This window comes from Varanus komodoensis, unplaced genomic scaffold (assembly GCF_004798865.1).
Source record: "Varanus komodoensis strain SLA01 unplaced genomic scaffold, ASM479886v1 scaffold18_3, whole genome shotgun sequence".
Taxonomy (NCBI): domain Eukaryota; kingdom Metazoa; phylum Chordata; class Lepidosauria; order Squamata; family Varanidae; genus Varanus; species Varanus komodoensis.
Window position 1 is genome coordinate 16666634 of NW_025335549.1, and position 10268 is coordinate 16676901.

The 10268-nt window shown below is 51.7% G+C and overlaps 1 protein-coding gene across 1 annotated transcript; it reads right to left on the reverse strand.

The window, feature by feature from the left end:
- Positions 1-191: 191 nt before the first annotated feature.
- ZDHHC15 (zinc finger DHHC-type palmitoyltransferase 15) lies at positions 192-9118 on the reverse strand. The gene is made up of 12 exons (XM_044427184.1): positions 9076-9118; positions 8909-8935; positions 7679-7773; positions 7168-7288; positions 6544-6613; positions 6213-6245; positions 5458-5578; positions 4594-4726; positions 3820-3946; positions 3487-3596; positions 3195-3279; positions 192-1439 (listed from the first exon to the last, which is right to left on the reverse strand). The coding sequence occupies exons 1-11, from the start codon at positions 9116-9118 to the stop codon at positions 3236-3238; spliced, it is 924 nt and encodes a 307-aa protein (XP_044283119.1). The 3' UTR covers positions 192-1439; positions 3195-3235.
- Positions 9119-10268: the final 1150 nt, after the last annotated feature.

Consider the following 10268-nt stretch of genomic DNA (forward strand, 5'->3'; position numbering starts at 1 on the left):
TCCCAGTAATTGCACTTCACTACCTTTTAATGTTTCATTGGCTTGGAATCAATGTCCAAGCGGGGTTTTCTGACCTGGCCTGTTTAAATAAAAATTAAAGCATATTGGCTCCATAAGGAAAAGGAGGGGGAAAGAGTTCAGTCACAATAGCAAGCAAATCACAAATTTTAACACCACAGTTGGCATTCCTGTTTGGAGAAGAATATAAATGTAATGTATGAAGGCCATACGAATGTCCATCAAGTATGCATCACAGAGATGATACATGGAACTCGTTTCTGAACAGACATATCTGGAATGATAACACTTACTTGTAGCAATTAACATCCCACAGATAATCCAGGGAAAGTGAAAACTAAAGAGTCCCATTGAAACAAACTACACAGATCCTTCGGGTGAGTTTTAAACCCACTTCATTTTCTCTACTTTGTCTGTCTTCCTTTTGGAAGAGACGTAGTATTGAGTCTGGACCCTTCTGGAGGCAACGGCCTCATGTTTGAGACTAAACATGTTGGGCCAGTGAAAGGAGCAACCCCTGAAATGAGAGCCCAAGGTCTCACTTAACATGGCGAAGCGTCAGACAAAAGCATTGCCCTGTACACAGAAATCTAGCATGTCAGGATGATGGCTATGTTAGAACCTTTCCTCCTGACCTGCTGCTTCTTTTTGTGAAGGGAAGCTTTTGTATGCAGGAGCATTCAGCCAGGGTGGCTACCTTGGCAAGTATTGGGCTGTTGTTGTGAACGATTTTGAGTCTGTACTAATGGATTTCAGTCGACAAAGGTCTCTGGGATTGTCGGCTTTTGCAACAAGGGTTGTGCTTTCAAGCTCCGTGTAAAGTCTTTGCACTGCATCAAAGAGGCTGTCTTTTCAGACCCGAAGGGATGAGAGTTCGCAGCAGAATCAAAGTTATGGATTAAGGGAGTGAGAATAGCAATGGGGGAATTATATACAGGCTTCGTATGCGGTGCATATTCACCTAGATGTCTAACGAGATTAGTTGATTTTGCAACCAGGATTCCTGCTGAAAAGCACTTGTCTAAGTAGCCCAGTGAACCATCTGTCTGCTCCTTATTAGAGGACCAGTCGTTCTAGCTGGCGGGATCAGACATAACGTGAAGTCCAGGCTGTTAGGTAATTGCCATTAAGACGTTTGGAAATGGATCTGCACCGACAGTTTTCACTTATTCTGAACAGCACATATAAAAGGGGAAGGGTCTGAGTGAGCTTCGTTGCTCCAGTATTGCCCTGCTGGCCATCAGTGGTGTGTGGGAACCCTCAGAAGCACCAGCAAGGCAAGCATCCCGAAGAACCATTTCAAAGAGCTCGGCTTGCATCAGGCAGTGGTGCTTTCCTGGTCTGGAAAGTCCTCGTGCCCCTTTTCCTTTTATTCTCCGCAAGTGTCCGTCGCTGAAGGAAGCAAACGAGAGAGAAGGAAGCTGAAATTCAAGAAGGTCGGGGGGAGAGCATGCCATGTGAGTGAGTCTAGATGAAGCCATTTATTTTCCTCTAACAACCGAACTAGACATGATGTTGCAGTTCCCTGCATGAACTGGCACATTCTTGAAAAAATGGAGGTAATGCTCGGGGAGGGGTGGCAATTATGAGAACTGCAGCAGGCTCTTAATCGCGTCTTCCTCTGCTGCGGTCCTGATGCAAGATGCTTCTCTGGGGCTGCTCCTTGTGCTGCTGGGAAATCTCCCGCTGGTGCTGTAGAGCTAAACCCTGAGCTGAAGAGGGGATTATGGAAGGAGAGCAGCATGCGTCTCGCCTCACTCTTAGGGCAGGGCTGGAAAATGTACGGAGCATCTCGCTGCTGTCAGAAACAGCCGTCCATGGTCCAGGTTGTTGTGAACCACTGAACCACCTGAGTGAAGAGAGGGCGGCTGAACAACCCGGGGTAATTTGCCGCAATGTACAAATCTGGAATGCTGGCTTGTCTCCCCCTCAACAAGCCAGAGCTGGAACCTACTGGGGGAGAGATGAGGCACGATTCCTAGCTTGCGCGGCATGGTGAACCAGCGTGCAGCCGCTCCAGCTCCCGGCAGGTGTGATAGAGCGACGCAAACTGGCACTCACTCGTCCATGACAACCCAGGGTTTACAAATCCTGGGTTGTCATTCTTTTCAGACTGGGTCTGTATCTCCTTTCCACTCCCTCCTTGTGAGCAAAGGTGATACGATTGCATTTTCTCATTGCCACTCACAAGAGTGAAGAAAGCCAGTGCAATATCCTATTAAGTTGGGGGACGGCAAGGAAGAGCAGTGTTACTGTTTTTGGCTTGCTCTGCTCTTAGATTGTGTGGCTGCCGCTGGTGCCGCTGGTCCCCCAACCAGCAATTTAGAGAAGCAGCAAGCAAAACAGGCGAGTGAGTCCCAATTGGTGGGGCATCCGAAAAAGGACTCCCGCTGCAGTGTGCCACAGACACATCACTGACACATGTGGTTGTGCTTAAATTAGTCCTTGTATTCCCCCCATCCAGCAAGCAAACAGCAATAACAAAGACACATCTCTTAATTAAAATGGGAGCATATCTCCACATGTTCTCAACAACATTCACAAGCAACGCCATGCCTAAGCGTTTCGGCTTCCCTAGCCTGCGCTTGTGTTTCTGCGATCAGGGCGGAAACACATGGAGCTGCCCCACTGAGGCTGTTGCAAAGGATGGCATACAACTGTCTTAAATAAAATAATAAAATAATACATTTCCTGATGCTTCGACTTTAAAGATGGAGGCTTTGCTTCAGATCAGGGCGACTGTGCTGGGGGAGAGGAATTTACCTTCCAATCTCTGCTGTTAACACCTGAAATCCGCCTTTCCCCAGCTTCTATTTAACCCACCAGCAGCACAACGGCTGTGACGTCCATTCAGGTGTGGCACATGCAATGAATTTCGGAGCTCAGGATTTAATTCTAAGCATGTGGAATTTGCACTAGCCTTCAGCTGGCAGCTCCTGGGCCTCCAGCAAATGTTGCAAGCGTGGAGTCTGCCCTCCCCAGCTCTGGCATGAAGTATAAGATGCCCTTCCCAGAAAATAAAACCCCTCTACGGTGGTCTGTCCATGAGGCGGCCCAGGGCTCTGAGAACTCAGTATGCCTCCCAAGAGGTCCAGGTGTCGTTCACACTCCGGAAACAAAGCCTGGTCCAAAGTTGCCGCCAAGATTTTCCTTTACCCTGAGGATAAAATGCTTACCCGAGAAGAACGAGCTCTGTGCTGTCAGCCTTTCAGGGATGCTACGTCTCCATTTCCACAGAAAGGGAAGAAACTTGCAGGCGATCTAGACCACAAACAGAAAATTTGTGAGGCTTGCCTACAGGCTTGCCCATTCTTCGGAAACCCTTGTCTCTTTGAGAATCCCCACCGGGCCAGTGAAGCCCTGCCATAACCAGGCTGGTTTTTAAGGGTCCACAAGAGCCGTGTGTGGCCCCCTGTGGCGGCCACCATCCTCGACTCGGCGGGCCAGGAAAGGTCCAGGCATCCTCACCGGGGTTGTCGTCCTCCAGCCGGTCGTCCTCCCATTGCTCCTCGTTCGCGAGCAGCGGATTCTGGGCTTCGTTCAGCCGCCTCCTTGGGAAGGAGTGTCCGTCCCCCTTGCTGTGGAGACAGGGCGGCACGGCGGTGAGGGATGCAGGCCCTGTTCAGCCCACCAGATTGAAAAGCGGGGAGAGCCAGCCCCTGGGCTGCTTGGCCAGCCCTCTGTGGCCGCACAGGGCAGGACACCCAGTCCTGCGGGTGCTGCTGAACAGAACAGATCCGGCTTTCTTCCCGCAGGCCTGGTTCTCCCTCCGGCCCTGGGAGCAGCTTTCTCTCCGCTTACCTGGACACCACAGGGAACAGCCAGAGCCTCTTTTCCTCTCCAAACACTTGTTGAAGATTTTGGACGAAGCCCAGGTTGAATCCGTTCTTATCCGGGCCGTTCAGGAACACTGGGGCCGAGAAAGCCTCTGCACAGCAAAGACAATGGGGGAGTTGCAGTCTCCTTCCTGCTCTCCTGACCTGGGCAGTCAGAAGTAAGCTGGGACCACGCAATGCCAGGCGGCGCTTTCCCCGGTGCGCAAAAGCCAATTCGGCACGTTTTGTCTCCTGCCCCAATGCCCCACGTAGCACAGAAGCACAGCTCGTGAGACACGCCTAAGAGAGGCCTTGCCAGGAACCCCAGGAATTAATCCAGCCTTATATCTAAATGAGCAGGTCGCAGTGACACTAACCAGAGCAGCCTTCCCCAACCTGGTGCCCTCTAGATGTCTTTGGCAGCAACAGCCATGCTGGAGGTTGCAATGTAACACACCCGGACGGCATCAGGTTGGGAACAGGCTGCGGCTAAAGCCAAGACCCTCTGGGGAACTGCAGCACTGCCGATCGGAGCACCTGGCCTGCCACTCCAATCCCCAGGCACATGGGCAGAGTTAGCATGCAAGATTAAAAGAGGAGGAGGCACGCTCCGAAAACAATCTCAGGGCTGAGAGGATCCCAGCCAGGAGCACAGGATCCCAGCTGGCTCGAAAGCAAGGTGTATTCCTAATTTTATAATTAATTCAAGCATTCTTCTCCCCACCAGCCATCCCGAAAAAAGCCGTGTGCAGGATCTTACCCAGTGTAGACCTGTTTTGACTGACGAGCAAGCAATGGTAGCCAAAGAGAAACATGAGGCTCACGAAAAACATGATTGCCACAAACAGAAGGAAGAAGATGTGGATCTTGGAGCGTCCACTGCTCAGTTCCCCCTGTGGAGAAGAGCCAGAGCAGAAGGAAAACTCAGCACGATTACAGAGTCAGTGTCTTCTTTCTCACTGCTTCTCATCAGGCACTCAGGGAAGGTTGTGACGTTCACACAGCCGGACTGAAGACACGTCCCTTTCTGAATGAAAGGAGCTCAGGGCTGCAGAAACCCAGTGAGAGGACCCCCACTCCAAGGAGTCCACAATGCTGCCCCAAGCCGCGCCGAACCGCAATCGGTGCGGAAACCTCCCCTTGTGTTCTCCTTTTCATGGGTCCAGAGAAGCCTCGCAGGCACAGAAAGGCACTCCTTGCACAAGGCAAACCTGCCAAATTCTGCTGGTCCTTCGTCCTAACAGTCCCGGGGTTCCCTTGACCCTCCATAGTGGTATCTGGCGGGGCTCATGGGGCTGTGATGGGGTGTGGGGGGGGGGGAGAAGCCAGGTAGGCCCTGCTGCAGAGGGGGGCTCTGCTCACCCCTGTTTAGAGAGCCCCTTCGGACTGCACTGTGGCAGGTCCACCATAGTTACCTTGGAAGCCCCTTCGAAATTTTTAAATCATCCTGGATTACTGCAGACAGCACAATAGCCCATGTTTCTACAGCAATGCCACAGTTCAAGGACAAGCCACATGTAACCCCTGGGCATGTGTCACTGTGTTGACCGAACCCAGTCGGAACGTCCCAAGCCAGAGCAGATGGTCAGGAATGCCTAAAAAGTAGCCAGATTCCAAAACTTACTGTCCAATACTTGATGAAATACTTGAGGACTGTTGCCGCAATATACATGCAGTACAACAGAGAGTATGCTAAAAACAGTAGGAAGAATTTGTAGTTAGAAAATCCAATGCAGTTGTTCACCCTGGAGAAGAAGGGATTGAAAACAAAAATGGATTCAGTGTGACGGAGCCAAGGAGAAAGCAAAAACCACAGAGAGCCGTCCGATTGCCTGCATGGGGCATCATGCACCTGCCATCCGCCCCCTGGACAGTCCCCGAGAACTTGGCCATGATCCCAAGCAGCCCGGTCTCTTTGCTGTCCAGTCCCAGGCAGGAAACACACGCATCAAAAGCGTGCTTGCCCTGCGTCTTGGGGACAACCCCCCTCACTTCTGCACGACCTTCAGATCAAAGCTCAAATTGGGAGTGTTCCATCAGGAGGGCTGAGTCTGTGGTGCACGCCAACAGGATCCTGGCGCTCCACAGCTGCTCACCCCGGGAAACCTTTCGTTTTGGGGCACAGCGAGGATCAGCATCACCAAGCAGTGGTTTTCACATTGAATGGCTTCTATCCAAATCACTGGGAAATCCGCCTCACGCGGAGAGGACTCCACTCAACTCATGTATTAGCCGAGGGCAGTGAGTGACTAGGAACACTCATGCTAACCCGCCCTCCATGGATCCTGTGAACATCACAGGGAAACACTGCCCAGGACGTGGGCCACCTGACGAGGCTCCTTTTCCCAGAAGCCAAAGCAGCCACTTGACGCTACTTACCACGGGCAGTGATGGTCCATTTTTAGCACGCACCTGCAAAAGAAGAAAAGGGTCAAGATACAGCAAGGGGAATCCTCGCAAGAAGAGAAATGCTTATGCATCACTTTTAGTTGGCGCTGTTCAAAGCATCAGGCCCTTTTTCTCTTTTGGGATGCGAGACTGGACAAGGACTCACTTCAAGTAGTGGAATGGCAGTGCCATATTTTTAAATGTTTCCCCACGTAACCGTCTCCCTGCGGGGGAAGCCTGGCATGTCCAAGAGGAAGGTCCTAGCCCAGCCCAGCCTCCACCCTGCACGAGTTGTAGACGCAGACTTCTCCAGTACACTTACATAGCACAAACTGAACAATGATGGCACCGGTCCGGTTTGATGAGTTGGCACCTATCACAGAATCGGATGGCTGGAACGAAGACAGGCTATTAAGAACAACATTGTGCACTTGAGTTCCATTTATTTACCAGGCGGCATTAAGCAAGCACCTGTTTTCTTAGCTTCACCTCCACCTGCTGCACATGCTAAGTAGGGGCCCAGTCATACTGGCCTGCCGTGAGGACAAGAATCCCAGGACAGCCCTGCTGGAACAGGCCAAAGGTCTATTCAGTGCAACGTTCTGGCACATCAGTCGCCCACGGGATCCCTCAAGCAGGATGGGTGCAAAGTTCCCGCCTGCCCAAGCTCCCCAGGGACAGGTATACACTGGCAAGCTGCCTCTGGTACCAGAGGGGTCACAAAGCCATCAGGAAGAGTAGCTCTTGTGCCGCCTCCTCCTCCAGGAATTGGTCCAATTCCTTCTTTAAATCCACACAAACTTCCGGTGGCAGGGAATGCCATCGTTTTACTATGCACCGTGTGAAGAAGTCCTTCCTTTGACCTGTCCGGCTATCGGCTCCATGGAATGACCCCACTGAGCTCTAGCATGATGGACGGAAATCTCTCCACCCCCCGGCCGCTGACCTCCGTTCCCCGTCCTCGTGTACACCGGCAGCTTCTGCGCCATCTCGGCCAGGATTTGCCGCTGCGCCTCGGGCCGCTCTTCGTTCTCGTAGCGCTCCTTGTCAGAGTAGGACATGTGGAACTGAGAGGGGAGAGATGCAGTTATGCCCACATGGGGGGGAAGCACCTCGCCAAGCCCCCGTGCCTGTATGATGGAACGACCATGGCTGACCAAGGAGGCAGACAGGGCAGGGCATGCAGGCCACCACCAGCAAGGCCCCGGGACCTTCCCCCGCCCTCAGCATGCCCCTCTCCTGCAATCCTGGGGCCTGAGGTGCAAGCCAGCCCGGTAGCGCCCTCCAAGCTGCGCAAGAGCCATTGGCCGCGATCCATGTGATTCCCACCACTCCGCTTGCCTCCCGCAGCCAGCCACGGCCTCTTCTCCGTTGCTCTCGGCCGACGAAGCCAACGGCCCGTGTGCTGTTGGCTGCTCTTCGGTCGCTTCTCCCACCGGGGGCTTCCTGGTCCTTACCTTTTTGTCTGGCTGCTGCGGAGGAGTAAATACAGACTTCCAGTACGTCCATATGAAGAACACGAAGATCACGTGGAACACAATGAGGTAGGCCACTAGAGGAGGAAAAGCACTCTTGCAGAAACCGAACAGCAGCACTGGTTACCACCACGCTCTTCCCTTCCCTGCTTGGCTTCCAAGCGTTTCTGTTAATATTACGATTGTCCTTACTTATGCTCTGCCTGTGCCCAGTGTGGGGCCCCAAGGCGGCTTGTGGCGGCCCCCCAGGAATGTCAGTTTTACTCAGTCTTGGAGGCAATTCCAGTCGGTCCTACAAGCCTCAGTGGCAATCCCAGGTGAAATGGGCCAGGCAAGAAAACTGGGCCTCTTTCTGAGCCCCCGCCTACCCTACGGAAACAGCCAAGCCATCTCATGCGGGACCATCACAAAGGAGGATGTCCATGGCGGCTTTAGGTGCTTAACCTCGGAGCAAAACCCACAGACTGGCACCATCGCTTCATTGCCATGACTCACGTCCCGGCATCTCTCCTGTGATGAGGGCACGGTTTCTGTTCACAAGACAGACTTCCTGCCCCCGCTGCCCAGCCCTTGCACCCCCTCCCCACATCTGCCCCTGGAAGCTGAAGGACCCCGGCGGTGGCACAGTGTGGCCTCACACAAGCTGGTGCGCTGCAAATGTGCTGGGAGCAATTCCCATCATCCTTAACCAGTATGCCTGGCCATGGGAGTCGTAGGCCAAGACACGTGGAAGGCTTCTGTGGGGGCAGGTGCTGCAGGTGGAGGAGAGAACCAGCCGGAATGATCCCTTGGCCTTATCAGAACAAGCCAGTGTCTTTATGAGTGTAGGACATGGAATAATCAAGTCAAGCTGCGACAACCCAGGTCCAGGCTAGATATCAGGGAAAGCTGCCTCTCTGTCAGAGCAATACGACAGCAGAACCAGCTGCCTGGGGAGGCGGTGGGCCCTCCTACCCCAGAGACATTCGAAGCAAGGCTGGATGGTCATCGGAGAGGGATGGCACGAACTGGTGTCCTGCAACAGCAGGGGTTGGACCCAACGGCCTCCCTGGCCCCTTCCAGCTCTACTCTTCTATGCTTCTTCCACAAAATCAGCAAAGCAAGCCAGTTCCTCCGTGCAGGGGGCTCTGAATATCTTCTCCCACTTTTACAGAACAATAATTTGAAATAAGACCAAGACACAAGGATAAGGTGTCATGAATATGCACTTACCTCTTTCTATGGAGTTGGTCAGAGTCACTGAAAGAGAAGATGGCAACACACTTAACACGCAGGGGCTCCTGTGAGGCTCTCAAACAGTTCCCATACAGAAACTGCACTAAGGACACGCACAGGCGGCACCAAGGTTAAACAAGAGGAACTTGCATGCTAATGCTCACATTTATAATGAGGCATCACCAGTTCTACAGCATTAATATTCATTGTATCCCTGGAATTAGCTTTTCATGGGAAGGTAGTTACTTGCTTCAGTTTTTCTGCATTTTCCATGGCGACAAAGTATATTTTGGCTTGGCATCTTAGAGATTGTTCATCTTCTCTGATGTGCTCAAGTGACATTTTATGGCTGCCCACAGATTTACAGAACTATTCTATGTTACAACACAACAAGCACAGACACACACACAAATGTGTTATGTTCTCATGCAGATCATCTGAGGAACTGGCTACTTTGATGCAGGGAGCTGAAACTCAACAAATTTAACCTTGTGCTTTAAGAAAAACACCTTTGAAAAAAGTTAGGCAAACATAAAGTGAAACTTTTTTAAAATACTGAAAAATCTGCAATTCATTGAAGGTCAACCAGCCTAATGATTATCATTACACTGCTGAATTTTCTAAATACCCTCTCCCTGCCCCGAGATCCACTTGCAAAACATACATCCTTCATGGAAAGATCTACGAAAAAGGAATGAATGCTTTGATGTTTCTCAGAACAACTGACGCTGGTGTTCAGCTCCAGTGACTTTCAAACAGAATCATTCTTCCAACCACAAGAATTTGGTGTTGTTTCTTATCACAGAATGAGATTTTCTCTTTGGAAAAAGCTGCCTTCTGCCCGGTCATACAAATGATAAGAAAATCAACTGAAAAATGAACCTCCTGGATTCCAGAAGCTGAACCCATTCGAGAAACACAAAGGGGGATTTTGTTGGTTAAATCCAAAAATGACTCCTTTTTCACAAAGGTGACACCAGCCCGAGTCCACAGTCGCCAGGAGAACAGTGGTCCTGCCCCTCGTCCTCCAAAAATCCACCTTGCCCATTTCAACTCCAGGCAATAATTCTGCCTGCGACATTCCTAGAATTTTCTTATTACCCGTTCGCAGGGGGGAGAACCACGCCTGGCTCATCGGCTGCAGTGCCCCGAAGCGAGTCAGAGGACCGTGCACCGTCCCCTCCTGCATAGATGGACTTCCTTGCCTATCCAGCCGGGAACATTTTCAGATGCCCTCTAAGTGTCCTCGAAGTGGTAGAGGTTGACTGGCTAAACCAGAGACACGATGCTTCAGGCTTAGGGGATCTTCTTACTTTTTACTGGAACCCTGCAATTCCTCAAGCAGGGCCAGGTGCAA

What these genes read in the sequence shown, in the direction of transcription:
- ZDHHC15 (XM_044427184.1), bottom strand. Translation starts at nt 9,118, where the DNA reads ATGAATATTAATGCTGTAGAACTGGTGATGCCTCATTATAAAT. An exon ending in CATTGTTCAGTTTGTGCTAT is followed by an intron (nt 6,246 to 6,543) that starts GTAAGTGTACTG and finishes CTTCTTTTGCAG; the next exon opens with GTGCGTGCTAAAAATGGACC. An exon ending in ATGGACCATCACTGCCCGTG is followed by an intron (nt 5,579 to 6,212) that starts GTAAGTAGCGTC and finishes CTTCTTCTCCAG; the next exon opens with GGTGAACAACTGCATTGGAT.